This window comes from Athene noctua, chromosome 5, assembly GCF_965140245.1.
Source record: "Athene noctua chromosome 5, bAthNoc1.hap1.1, whole genome shotgun sequence".
NCBI classification, from domain to species: domain Eukaryota; kingdom Metazoa; phylum Chordata; class Aves; order Strigiformes; family Strigidae; genus Athene; species Athene noctua.
Genome location: NC_134041.1, coordinates 53,795,926 through 53,810,166, shown reverse-complemented (window position 1 = coordinate 53,810,166; position 14,241 = coordinate 53,795,926). Strand labels below are relative to the sequence as shown.

General features: G+C 46.4%; 1 protein-coding gene across 3 annotated transcripts in view; it reads left to right on the top strand.

Moving 5' to 3' along the window:
* Window positions 1-5,225: 5,225 nt before the first annotated feature.
* The window catches only part of SH3PXD2A (SH3 and PX domains 2A), a 267,794-nt gene continuing 258,778 nt past the window's right edge, over window positions 5,226-14,241 (top strand). For 2 of the 3 annotated variants that reach the window (XM_074907668.1, XM_074907666.1), the window contains exon 1: window positions 5,227-5,391. In XM_074907668.1, the coding sequence (XP_074763769.1) occupies window positions 5,320-5,391 (72 nt within the window). In that variant the 5' untranslated portion in view covers window positions 5,227-5,319. Of the gene's footprint in view, window positions 5,392-14,241 lie in introns of all 3 variants that reach the window. The other variant, XM_074907667.1, reaches the window with a different exon arrangement.

The following is a 14,241-nucleotide window of genomic DNA, read 5'->3' as shown; positions in this document are numbered from 1 at the left end:
GGGTTGGGTACCCAGAGAACAACTGGTCTTACTATTAAAGACTGAGGCATTCCCCTGCTGCCCTACAAAGTCTAACCTGGGAATGACTGGGGAAAAAATAGTTTGTGTCTACCTGTGGGATGATGTTGCTGCTGAGGAGGTACAAAAGTGCTCCTCCTAAAAAAGTCTTTCTGTTCTGAAAACTGCTTTGCTTTTGCATAAGTGTAACTGGGGGGAAAAAAATGCACTCTGCTGCCAAGTGGTAGAGACTGCATGTTACAGATTTCTCCTTAGTGTCAAGCTTGTGCTTTTGTCATCTATGGGCTAACTGCAGTTCTGTGACTAACTTTTCGTAAGTTTTTACTAATACATTTTTATAATTCACTGTCCATCAGTCATATTTTCTGGTTTGGATATTGCCAGATAAACTCTTCTGCTTTCTCTAGGGGATGTGCAGCCAAATAAAATTACTGTTTGGTTTTAGAAGGGGTTGAATACGTAAAAATAGCAAACAAGGAAATTCAAGATTTAAAAGCACTTGGTGTCCATATATATACTTAAAGGTAACATGCAAAGAAAGACTAATTCTTCCTAGACTGACTTTATTTGTAACAAGCCTGCATTTTCAATAATGGATTGCCAAATTTTTTGCAGATTATGAGGCAGAAGCCAGTCTCAAAAAGTGCTGTTTTGAGAACAGTGAGAGGGACTGAAGTTAGGGATAGCATTAAGGAAGAAACCTGGGGAATCCCAGTCCAAACCTGTGATCAGTTTGATAAACTTAAGCTGTCTCAAACATGAGTCTGACATGTATATAGTACATAAAGTATGGTCTGGGCTTGCTTTATTTTATTTTTTTAACCATGTCAGCAGATATCTACAAAGCCATCATAACAATGGAAAAGTACAAGGCATACGTGGATGAAAAAGTCTGAAATTTGCTGCTACTACTCTAAACAGAGCATGCAGTGCACACACTGCGGTTGGAAATCCTTCATCCACAAGTCGTAACACAGGACTGAAAAATAACATTAGTCATGAGAGGGTTAAATTGTAAGATAGCTGCTTCAAGAGAAGTATAATCTATAATTTAAGTCAAGAGAGTGAAGCAGCTCTTTCATAATGTAAGTAAAAGCTGTTATGCCGTTGGGAAAGCATGTACACTGCTAGCAGGGGGAATGATTATTTTAGTTTTTCCATTATACTAGATTGTACACAGGGGCCGATAAAGCAGCACTCTGGTGAGGAGGCTGGGAGGAGAAGGGGCACGCTACTATGCTGCTGGGACTGCTCTGCCAGGATTACCACTGGTTTCTTTGGCTCCTTTCTACCATGTTAGCTGAGCCTATTTCTTTCCAAAGTGAATTTGATTTGAAGAGCAGTAATCTCCCAAAATGAAATGCAATTGGCTTTTAAAAAATAGGAAAAAAAGATTGCATCATGCTTTGTGTTTCAGAGTTTGAGATTTGAATGCCAGACAGGCTCTAGTATTCTTGTCGATCCTATCAAAGGACGTGTATGCTGAAACCCTGAAGTGGAAAGCAGCCTTTTTAAGAAGCTGAGGTTTTGTAAGTACAGAAGCTGAGATGGAAGTGTAACAAAGGCTCTGTGTTGTGCCGTGGCACATCAGAGCCAAAAAAACCCTAAGGGGCACATCTCTAGTACCATGTCTAGTAGATTATGCATGCAACTCCAGTTGCCAGTAATGAGTTGTGTGGCTAATCTGTCATGCACAGCACTGCAACGTTCCCCTTCCCCCAAGGGGCTGAGCTCAGGGGGCACTTTGCTTCCCCCCAGGGTGCTGAGCACCTTTAGAGCCTCTCCTCGCTAGTGGAACAGGAAAACGTTGTGTTCGACCTGGCTGCCCAGCCAGAAAACAGAAAAGCAAAAACAAGAACAAAAAGTCACCTTTAACAACAACTTGGGACACAATAGGGCTTTTAGACAATAGCATGGTTAATATTCGGGGGATTATACTTATCTACAGTGATATGCCATGAATTAATAAGAGGCATTAGAAATGGCTCTAACGAAGCACAGAAAAGCCTGTCCCTTGTTTTATTTTCTCACTGATTTCACGATCCAAGTGTTTTCAATTTACAACTCAAATGCTTGTTTACAAAAAATTTGCCCGCATCACAAAGACCTCTTGAAATATGAAAACTGAAGTCATGCTCCAGCTCTGAGACTGTCACACACACACATTCTGTCACGCATCAGCTTTTGCTGTAATTGAAGCAGAGTCTATGTTGCTGGGCTGTAGCTGTATTGGGTCTGTGAGGCTAATGTGATTACCTGTTTGGTCAAAAAAAAGAAAAAAAAAATCTTTGCCCAAACACCCACCTAGCAAATGAATAGAAAAAAGCTTTTTAAAATAGCTGGTTTATCTCAGTCTTCAGAAGTCTGAATTTCCCAGGGTGTTCCTCAGGTGAATTGTATTGGAAGTATGAGTCCGTAAAGGTGAATTATTAAATCAACTGTTGATACTAAGATATGTATCAAAATTGTTAATAATAGCAGTGATATTCCCATGTAATGATAGGATTTTAGTAATGGAGACTTTTAAAAAATATAAATCTTAGGAGATTTAGGATTAAAATCCCTAGAGTTAGTTATTTTCCTACAAATGTGCGGTGCCTCAGACTGTGTGTTCATGGTCCTAGTCAGGTACAGGCTCTTCTGCCCGTGGGGTTGGTCACCCAACAAGCCTGCCGTGCTCTTCACTGTGTACTCTTTCTTTCATTCAGTCCCAGCAGCCAGAGCCTGGCTCTCCGGCACAAGGCTGGGAAGTGTCGTCAGCTTCATTTTCCCAGCTCCTGCCTAAGAGAGGAGCAGATTTTCTCAAGCCTGCAGCATAATAAGGGGTTTCAGTTATTTTTCTGACGGTCTTGCAATAGTCTGGGATTGGACTCCCGCTAGACTGGGTGTTGTACACATTTTAAAAGAACAATCCATGCCCCTAGCAACGTACATTTTTCCTATGTAGATGGATGGATGCAGCAAACAAACAATGAAAGCAGAAGGTGGCAGTGAGCACAAAACCATCAGACAATGCAGGAGGAGGGGAGCCAGAGCTGTAGAAGGGCTGGGTGGGCTTTGCAGCTGGAGAAGGTTGTCTAGAGCAGTGGAGGATCAAGTTGTCTTGGATAGAGGAAAGGTGAAGAGTGGACCAGATGTCATGAAAGCACGGGGTAGACTGCAAGGGAGCACGAACACCAAAGTACCAGGTTTGACTGAAAATAGCTGCTTCCTTGCAAAAGCAGATGAGAAGAATACCGGTAAAAAACCACCAGTTAGTAAGAATGTCAGGAAGGATGGGGCAGAGTGTTTGGAGAATGAGGTATTTTGTCTCTTTCCCTCACAATGACATGTTTTGAAAGCTGATTTAAAACAAACCCTGAGTGTTTTTAATGATGGAGGGGGACCCTTTGTTCTTTTTTGGACAGCATGACAGAAGAAGGGGCTGAAATGTGTGATGTATATTGATAACGGCTCACAGGAATGAGGCATCCACGAGCCAAAAGACTGGCCATGCCAGGCATATTTTTATCAATGGGTTATTTGAATATTTACATTTTCAAGAAAGAATCTTCTTTGTTTGCTCTGCACACCAGGAACTTCTTGGCCAGTCTAAACAGTAAAGGTTTTTAATGTAAATAATTGCTCTGCTGCATTGTGTCATGCATGAGGATTAGAGGTGGAAGTCCCTCAAATGAGAGGAGGGAAGAGGGTGCTCTGCAGGAGGAAAGACAAGCCTGAAAAGTGACAAAAGAGGTGGGCACATCAGCTGTTTCCCTCTGTTGCCTTCCCTGTTACCAAAAGTTGGTCTCATGCATACCTGTGCACATCCTAGGGTGGGACGCCGGGATTTTAGCATTTTATGTCAGCTCACTAGTTTTGGTAAACTGTGTGTAGTAGCTGAGGAGAAGGCTGTCTCGGCATCTTTTCCTGGCATTATGCAATAAGTACCTGGTTCCCACCTGGCAGCATCTGGTAGCTGTGTGCTGATGGTGCTGCTCCTGGTTTTCCTTCTTTTTAAAGCTGCTATGGTTTGAAACCAGCTGTGACTTGAAACCAATCACTTTCCAACATCAGCCTTTAGGCTTTGTGACTCTGGTGTCTATCTCATGATTGCTGTTGCAGGGCTAATAATACCTGTGTAAGTTGTGATTCAGAAACTGTGCCTATAGTGCGTACAATGAAATCACATTGAGACTGACCATTCTCACTGTAAATATGGGGCACTTTTTTGCCAGGAGCTGGGACCTTCCTGCACTCCTAGGCTTGCTCCTACCCGTCAGCAGTGCTCTCTAAGCTTACTGGAAAATCTGCATCAGCTGGTGTTGAAGAGGCTTCAGAGGAACGAGAGATCTTAGTGACTTCAGTTAATTTGGTGAATAACTAATGAATGTCATGAAACGAGCTGAAGGCTGGAAGATCATGTGTAAGTTCCCATTTCTGATGTAACTTTCAAATAATTGTATGCAAAGCAAAGATGCATTATTGAAAAAAAACCACCCTGGAATTTGTAGGGAAAACTCTCCTTGAAGTGTGACTGGGGAAGACGATGCTCGTCCATCTATACGTGTCCATACGAGGGGCCGACACGGGTCTATCGCTCTAAAGTCCCCCGTGGCGAGAGCCCGTGTGCCCTCCTGCAGCTGCCCTCCTCCCGCGGCGCGGGCAGCGCGGGCCTCCCCGAGCGGCGGCCGGCCTTGGGCTGCGCGCTCGGCCGCGCTCGCTCCTGGGTTTCCGGCGTGGCCTCGGCCGCCCGCTCGGCGAGGGTATTTCGGGCGCTTTCTGCGGTGACGGAGGGCGCGGGGAGCACCCCGGGCGGTCCCTGCCCCTGGGGGATGCCTGAGGCCGGGTCGCGGCGTCTCAGCAGCCCCCGGCCGAGGCAGAGAGCGGGGCCCGGGCCGGGTGTGGGGGGCGGCTCCGGGAGGGCGGAGAGGGAGGGAGAGGTCGCCCCGGCCTCCGCGACCGCCCCGCGGGGTGCGAGGGGTCCGCGGGCAGCCGCCATCTCAGGGCGGGCCGCGCCCCCCGCCACACGGGGGCGGTGGCTCCCGGTCCCCTCAGTCCCGTCCCGTCCCGCCGGCGCCCCCCGGGGCCGCCCGGGGGCGGGGCCGGGCCCGAGCCCCGCCCCTGCCGCCGCCGCCGCCGCACTGGCCGCGCAGCCGGAGGCAGCGGGGCAGGGCGCGGAGCCGGGGAGCCGCTGCCGCGGCACGGGGCGGAGCCGGCACCGGGGCATCCTCCCGCCCGCCCGCCGCGCCGGGCAGCGGGGCGGAGGGTGCTGCCAGCGCCGGGAGGGAGCGGCGGAGCCCCGCGGCGGGGTGCGCGAAGATGCTGTCCTACAGCGTGCTGGACGCCAACGTGGTGGACGTGGAGAAGCGGAGGAACCCCTCGAAGCACTACGTGAGTGGCGGGGGGGGCCCGAGCCCCAGGTCCGCCGTCGGGCCGGCTGCCTGCCCGCGGGGGGCGGCGCACGTGTGCGGGCGGTGGCCGGGAGGGGCCGGGCCGGTGCCCGGAGCGCGGTGCCCGCCCCGGCGGGCGGGAGGTGCTGCCTCGGGGAGCCGTCCCCCGCCTGACCTTGGCCGAGGCCCCGGCCCTGAGGCAGCCCCGGCCCCGGGTCAGCCCCGGCTGCGGACCCGCCCTCCCCGTTCGCCCCTGGGGGGGACGCAGGTGAGGCGCCCGCGGGGCGCCAGGGGACAGCGGGACCCGCAGCTACCAGCTGACCGTGGAAACGCTGCTCTTTATCATCGCCCTTTTTCATCCCCTCTCGCTGTTGGCTTTTATAATTGGTTGGTGGTATCATCTTGAAGTTTCTTTCCCTTCGGAAGGTTGATCTTCCCTTTTTGCTCAGCAAGGTCCGGCGCAGGATGGGACAGGTCTCTCGGCTCTCCGATTTGTCCCCATCCTGGCCACGGCACTGCAGAGCGCCTGGTGGGGTGCGGAGCAAGGCTCTGCCGCTTCCAGGGTCGGTGAGCTGGAGGTGCTGAATGCATCTTCACTCGTTTTCTTCCCTAAGTTACATTAAGACCTTTTTTGAGGGGGAGCTGGTTTGCATGGTTATCAAGGCAGACTCAGCCTTTGGGATCTCTTTCATCTCTCCTTTGCTTTCCTCCTTTCACACCTCACTGCCAACAGAGCAGCATCAGAGGAGGATTTTTAACAGCCTGCCCAGACTCCTGTATTGCAGGGTGTCATATGGAAGTGCCTTTGCCTGCAGGAGTTTGCAGCGTACAGTGGAGTAGCTTTTGCCCATCCACATAAGTAGAGAAGGCATCTTTTCTTCCCTCTTGGTCTGTTTCTGGGTTTTAGTTGCACCAAATCATTTAACTGTTTCCTCAAAATACAAACTCTGTTTTAATACACAGAAAGTTGGATTCTGTGTATAGAGAAGGTAAATCATCCGGCTTTGGTAAAGAATAGCCTGAGGTGGTGGTGCGTCTGGTGTGAAATCGCTCTGAATATAGTGTTTTTCGGCATTGCATGTCTGCCAGATATTTTTAGAGCTGGTCAGCATTTGAATGGGTTGCCTGAAAGATAAGTCTGAAGATTGTGTATAAAGCTTTGTATTTCATATCACTGAGCTTTTTCCTGTAAAGCTTAAACCATAACCCAGCTTAAGGCTAGAGGGCACTGTGTTGCTGAGAGATGCTGATTTGTAGATGTAAAGCTGAGCTCTCACCTACCGTGGAGTTAAGCATCTTGTGCCCAGTTCATAGGGGTGGAATCGCATGTTCTCTCAGGTTGCCAGCTGGACCTGTGTGTTAAGTCTATTGCTCGTTGACCGCTTCCAGGCGGGAAAGGCTCCTTTAGCTTTTGCAAGCTGCTGTTGTGAATTGCGGCTGACACCAGTGCAGGCTGTTATCTCACCTGAAAGGTGGTGGCAGTTCAGCATCGGAGCAGTATGTCTGTCAGACTCAAAGATACACAAAATAACTGGTAACAAAACCTTCCCAATTGACAGGAGAAATTGACCCAGTTAATTTCTTACTTGTTGCAAAATAAGCAGAAAACAAGGATTTAAATAATATATTTACAGTTTTGAAGGCACTTATTTCCTGTGTTTTCCTACAGAAACAGATCTGTATTTCCTTTGTGATCACTGTCGCTACATTTTAATAACAGTAACCTAAACTGTTCCAAGAAGCTCCCTTTAATGCTTCTGGTGGCAAATCTGTTTCCTCTTCTTCACCTTTCTCTCCATGCGCCTTTTCTAATTTTGTCTTCTGCACAGTAGTTCCATGTCCCTCTGTGTCCAGTTCTTAGCCAGAAAATCACAAACTAAAATCACTAAATGGTTTGTTGGGTGACTAGCATTGTGTCTGCCTTTTTGTCCCACTTACCCGCAATCTCTGGCTGTATGGTATTCAGTGTGATAGGGTCTTGACTCAAAAACAGGCATTGTAGTCATTCAGTTAAAAATAATAGTCATCCATGTCCTTGTGTATCTCTTTGTTTTAGATTACTGAATTAGCCCACAGGTCCAAAAGTATTGGACTCTTTTTTTGTTTCCTAGATTGCATTGTGTTGCAGATGCGTGTGCTGCAGACTTTCATCTGGCGTTGGCTGGAGTAACTCACTGAGGGTGAACCTGCACCTCCCTGGATCTGATCCGCTGATCACTGTTAGTTTGGTTCTGTGCTCTTTTTTTAATGTGAAATAACTATTTTTTTGTGAAATTTATATAAACATGACTTTGGTTTTAGTTCTCTTCATTGTCTGTGGATAGTTTGGGAGAGTGCAGAGGTTGGTGCCGTATGTGGTTCTGTAATACCAAAAAGCCTTCCTACCTCCAACATCTGTAGACACCTTCATGCCGTGCCTTAAGGCCACGTGACACATACTGGCATCAGATTAATAATGTGTTTCTCTGGTGGATGGTGACCCAGGTATTGCTGAGATTTTAACGAAACTCTCTTTCCTTTTAATTATGGTCTTTCAGGGCCATGGTAGAGCCTGGAGAGATGAAGGCAAGTCTTAGGCATTGTGGGCTTGTGGAGAGGGCTAAATGTGAGTAGCCCCTGCTCTGCTTGGCCTAGATGCCCGCACTCGTTCCCTGGAGCAGATGTCTTTCGTGATAGAAGCATAACCTTTGTGGCCTTGACTCAAGAAAGTAAAAGAAAGAAGGTGGCTTTGCATATCCTTTGCTATGATCCCTGTGCATGAAACTTCTGAAGAGATTAATACCTCACTGGAAGATTTGTAGGGCTCTGCACATGGGAAGAGATTAAAATCTTGGATCCAGTGCTATTTGATAGGAACCCATCCAGCTCTCTCCCTGCCTTGGAAATTTCTACTAGGGAAGGAACCTGCAGTGCCTTCCTCTGCATCCCTGTCAGCAATTGGGTAGCACACCACCCAGTTGCCTGGGGCCCCTGTATGGCAGCATGTGAAAGAATAAACAGAAAGTTGGATCAATAACCACGTGCCTCTTGTATGGTGTAACCTTAATATAAGCTACTGCAGCTCTTACAGCTTTTGACTTTCCAGGTTAATTTCCTATTCTTTCTCCATACTGATGTATTTTAAAAAGTTTATTAGTGCTTGATAATACTTCAAAAATGTTAAATCTTCTTGGTTTCCCCCTTCCCTTTTCTTTTAACAAGAACAATGTCAGGAAGGTCAAGTCTGGGTTTGTTGGAAAGACCCTTGGTGCAACAGGGGTCATACATTGGCTGAGCGATGCTGTGGTGAAGCTGGGTGGATTAGGACATTGCAGTTAATGGTTGAAGGTGTCAGTTAATCATTCTGAAGAGAAAAAGCTGGTAACAAAATCCAAATCCCTTTTCTGGCCCCTGCTAAGTTTTAAATAGTCTGAAAGTTGCTTTTCTCAGCTGTTGAAGTTGATATGTTTATGGGGTAGCTTCTCTGGCTTTTAGTCTGAAATTTTGATTGTCTGAATTAAACGTGAAATGATCTCAATCCAGAAAAGCATTCTCTATTTTAAAAATAACTACTGTTGATGTTTGCCTCCTTTAACCATCCACTGAGGAGCTTAAACAAGGCATCCTCCCCTCTTTCTGTTTCCAGGTTATCATTAGGCAGATAGCTTACTGTTTGCCCAAATGTCTGACTCCTTTAGAAGCCCTGCAGGGAGCCTCTGCCTACCAGATGTGCTTGATCCTGCTCTCAGGGAGGTGAGAGGGAATTAGCACCTTCACCTGTTCACAGCTTTGAAGGACCTGGGTGATGGCAAACATTCATTAGAAGCCAAATGAACAGGATCCCCCACACCCCTCCCTGACCACTTGCTCTTCTGTAGAGGACTGAGTAGTTACTGATGTGCATTATCTCACTAGATGTTTATATGCTTGAGGTCATTTCTGAGGTGTCTAACTGTGCCTGTCTTATTCCAAGGACAGGGATGGATACATCAGTACGGATTTCCTCTTCCAGCACTACTCTTCTCCTGTTGTAGTTGGGCTTTGTGTGTTTCAGCTTTGTACGGCATCGAGGAAGGTAAAATGCTCTTGCTTTACAAGGACTTCCCTGTCTGTCTGCAGTTAGTGAGGTGCATTGTTGATTTTAGTCATCTGAGATGCCCACATACTGTCCCAGTTCCTCCCCAGGCTAACTGTTTCTTAATGACATCTCTGAATGTCTTGAGAGATTGCTCTTGTAGGAATCTCTCTGCTGCATGGATATAGTTGCTCACCTCCTCGGGGCACTGGCATTGCTGAATTGTAAGGGATTGAGGCCAGTTGTGTTGGTTTTCAGCATGGCTCCCAGGAGAAAGTCAGTGTGCTTGTCACAAGTGACCTGTTGTAAAATGTCAGCAGGCTTTGAAGAAAAAACTTCTGCTGCTAGGGTCAAACTCTGTTCCTTGTGTCTTAGCTGCTCCTGCTTACTGCTCAGGAGCCACTCAGATGTGATCAGGCATCTCCATGGTTTTATTTTTCTTTATTACAAGCTGCTGGTTATACAAAGACCAGCACTGATGGGGAGGGTCTGGACATGTCATGGATTCAGTGGCAAGGATCTTTGTTCCTGTGTTGGTGTCTCATTGATACCATGGGAGAAGGAGTTGGATTCCCCCTGCTTGGGTCATCAAGTGGGTTGTCCAGTGTGGCCCTGCCTGAAGGTCTGAGTTGAGGAGCCAGTTGTGCTAGGAGTACCAGCAGCTCATGGGCAGGAAAGGCTCAGCCTGGATTTTTTTTGACCTTTTTAATTAGCAGAGCTGGAGACTGTGAGCTAGGTGTCTTCAAAAGTGAACAGGATGTGACATACCTGGAGCTCACATGGCTGGTGGCCTGCGGGTGGAGTGAAGTGAGGGACCTGATGTGAATCAGAAGGTAGTGTTAGATGAGTAAATGGAGTACCTATTTAGGACTTATGATCTATTTTCTCCCCTTCCCCTCATCAGGACACCCTGTGTGGCTTTCCTTCCAGGGGCCATGATCTAGCTTGACTCACTGGTCTGAATAATTATTATTACTGTTATCTTTGCCTGGGGTGCTGGGAAAGTGCCCAAAAAATAGCAGGCTACTCCGTGACTTCATCATTCCTCAGAACTGAACTTCCGTATGTTGGCAAGGGTTATGTCAGAAGTGGCTGTGATCCCCTGTGTGCGGAGCAGAGGAGAGCTCAGGAGAAAACAGATTGGGGTAAAACATTCCCTCTCCCTTGTGGTGGCATTCTCTGTATGTAGACCACCACCCTTCTGGGGTAGACATATGTCTTTAAGGGTAATTTCCACTGCTCTGCCCATTTCAGATAAAAATCTTATGATTTTGCAGACTACAAAATTTTCATTGTTTTTTAATGTCTGATGAAAAATGTCAGGAAGAAAAGAAGTCAATATTTCTGTAATATTGACTATGGATAGACAGTTCTCTGCAGGTTGGTTAAATTCTTTGCCCCTGCTCCCAAATGGCCAAAGGAGCGGGGATAACAGGAGGGAGAGATCAAACCTTGCTAGTCCAAAGCTGCCTGCGCCCACTAGTTCTGAGAGGACTTCTCTCTTCCTTATTGCTGTAACCAGTTCTTGATGAAAATACTGCTTGTTGAAGTGAAATTCTTCCCGAACAGAAGAGGTTTTAGTTTCTGTCCCCTGTTGGATTTTTTACTTTATGGACACCATTGGTTTATGACATAACATGCAGGTTTTCCCTGTTCACTGCCTTGAGAGATTCACTTTCTTCCCTTTCTCAGCATCCTCAGCCTTCCAGTGCTATACCTGCATGTGATTCTCTCTCGGAGGTCTTTTCCATGTTACCTTGTCTTAGGAAGTGTGCAAGAGAGGCACAGTCCCTTGAGCTCGAGTCCTTTCTTCCAGCAGAGTGGTGGGTCAGTAACATTCAGCCAAGAGACAGTAGTATCTAAATTCAACAGTTTTCAAAATAAATGGCTGTCCCCAGCCTTAGATTAGAAACTAACAGAGAGACAAGGTAGTTGTCCTGATTTGTTGTGGTCAGGGCAGAGTGAAGTAATGTAGGGAGGCTTTACATCCTGGCAGGCTGCCTGTACTGGCTCTCCTGTGGTTGATCCTGCAGTGTGCTGGGAGGGCAGCCAAAAGAAGGCTCAGAGAAAAGATTTTAGCAAGCCCACGAGCTGGGGGCAACAGCTCCAAAAGCCTCCAAGTTCCATTTTAAAAGTGACGAAGATGCCAGTACTCACTTTCACTGTGACTTCCTTACCAGGGAGATGTTGTCCTGAGAGACAGCACAAATGCTTTCAGGTGCTGCAAGCTGCAGGTGACCTCTGGCTTCATAAGAGCCCTGAATGGCATGGGTGGGAGGGTGCTGGGCCCCCCTTGTGCAACAGAGTTTTATGGGTTGTTGTCAAAATTATGCCGGTCTCACTGCTTTGAGCTAAAAGGGAAAAGAATGGAGAGACTAAATCATTCCCGTTTCCCAGAAGGGGTGACTGGAAAGAGAGATGAACAGACATCCTAAGGAAGCAAGTGATGGAATAGGAAATGGAGCCCAGACTTCCTGCATCCTAGAGCAGCCCGTCTGTTCATCCAACCCACACACCCAGTTCTTAGAGAGATGGGCAGCTCAAAGATATTGCCCTCTTCCCATCCCTGTGAGGTGGGGTATATGCCAGTATCCTCACCGGGAAGATGAGGCAAAGAGAGGTTAAGTGGTTGGCTCAAGGCCACCTGTGAAACATGTGGCAGCATTTTCTATTCTTTTCTTTGGCTTCCAAAGCAGTCTTGCAATTTATCTGATAAAAGTACATAGCCTGAAAAAATACTGCTCTCATATTCTGTCATTGTCTTCCTCAAAACCCATTTCCCATTTTATATGGATTAAACAGGAAGAGGGATTCAATGTGACCCTACCTGAGGCAGGAGGTGACGTACAAAGCTCTCTAATTTAGTCATTTGGGAGGAAACAGCTGGACCTTCTAATGTGAGATGGTTTTCTTTTTTTTGATCTTCCTTTTTCATGCCGTATCCTCTTAATCCATGCCTGCTCACGCGAAGGGAACTGGTCCCCAGTAACTACAGAGAAGAGCTAGATCATTAGAGGGGTCTGACAGCACCGTGCATCATTTGGTATTGTGAAGCTGAATGCTTTCTTGTAGCTAGAGCCGACACCTTCTTGCCCTGAGCGTGCTGTGTAAATATTACACGAAGAAGGCAGAGAGCTGCACAGTAGCATACTGTTTGAAATTGGTGGTGTCTGCTGCTTAATCAGGTTGTGTCAAAACCAAATACAGTCAAGTCAACAGAAAAAAACCTCCCAGTAATTTCCCTGGGCCTTGGCTTACACTTCTAGAAAGAGGCTTTATTGAAAGTTTTACTGAGAAGCTTGTAATTGCTGTGGATTTTAATACACTGCATCCTCCTTTGTCTTTATTATAAAAGCAAAAATATAGTCTCCAGGATCTCTTTATTGTCCTCTTCTAGGCAGGGACATCATCACATTTGGGGCAGGGGGGGAAGGCAAAAGGAAATGAGGTAGATTTCTTGATCTGAGAGGATTTTAGTGGAACACCTGTCAAACTAGTTAGAAACTTCCCGCTTCAGCTTTCTCATTTACTCTTTGCACTGCTTTTTAGGTGAATATATAATAACAATCTAGTCAGTCTTTCAGACTCATATTCACTAACCGTCAGTAATATGGTATGCTCATTGTAAGTATTTATAAATATGGGGGTTTTGGACTGCATTAGAGACCTTACTACAAAGCAAGGATGCTTTTGCACTAAAACATGTGCGGACAGACCTGAAAGATGGTCTCTGCCCAGGATTGTTAAAACAAGCGATGACACACAGATACAGGCAGGTGGGGGCAGTGAGACAATATCCACTAGCTGAGCAGGTAATCGGCTCAATGTAATGGTAACCCAAGCTACTGCCTGGTGGTCATTTAGGTATCATTGCAAAGAGCAGGCGTGAAGAAGGATAATGTAATAACACTTTAAATTGCCCTGGTGCTTTCATGCTTAGGATGACCTTTGTGACAATCATAAAGATGCTCTTACTGATTTTATCGAGTTACTGATTTTGGCAAAGCTCCTCCTTATTCCAGTTTTTGGAAGAGGATCTCAATGTGTAGGTCACTATGCAAGTCCTTAGTCTGGGAGAATTCTACTTTTGCAGGTAGAATCAACATCCCCAAATCTGTGTCTTCATCAGAATTTCACATACTCCACTAGTATGCTGCAGTGTATTCTTAATAGTCACTGGCTGCTCTGGCACAGGATCTGGATGTACCATGGCTTCACAATAAGGCTGTAATGCTGTATATTAACATTCATTATTATAATACAACTTATTTATTTTGTGATGGTTGACTCGTTGGATAGAAAAAATATTCATAGACTTTAAGTGTCCATAAATACGTGTGTGGTCCTGTACATACTGTGTTTGAAACCTAACTAGCAATAACTGTTTTGATATGTTGCTGGCACTGTTTCTCTGACCAATGGAGTGTGTGTTAGTTTTCCAGTAAACCATGCTAGCTAAACCCTAGTGATGCACTAGGCTTCTATGCTCCCAGCAGTCAGCAGCACAATTTTATAAGCTTGATGCAAACTTGTTTGCAAGGAAAACATCCCTGTCTATGTTCATAGGGAGAAACATGCCAAACCTCTACTAATCATAGCTGTGTTTAAACAGGAGCTCCACAGTGCCATTCTGTCTTCTTTGCAGAAGTCTTCTGTAGCAGCCTCTGAAATACTGGAAGCGTGGCTCTCCACTCTCCAGGACATGCCTATAAATGCAAACTTTAAGGTATAAAGTTTATAAATCACTCAGAAATCTTTGAACTAATGTCCAGTGTGATACACATAAGACATTGCGTA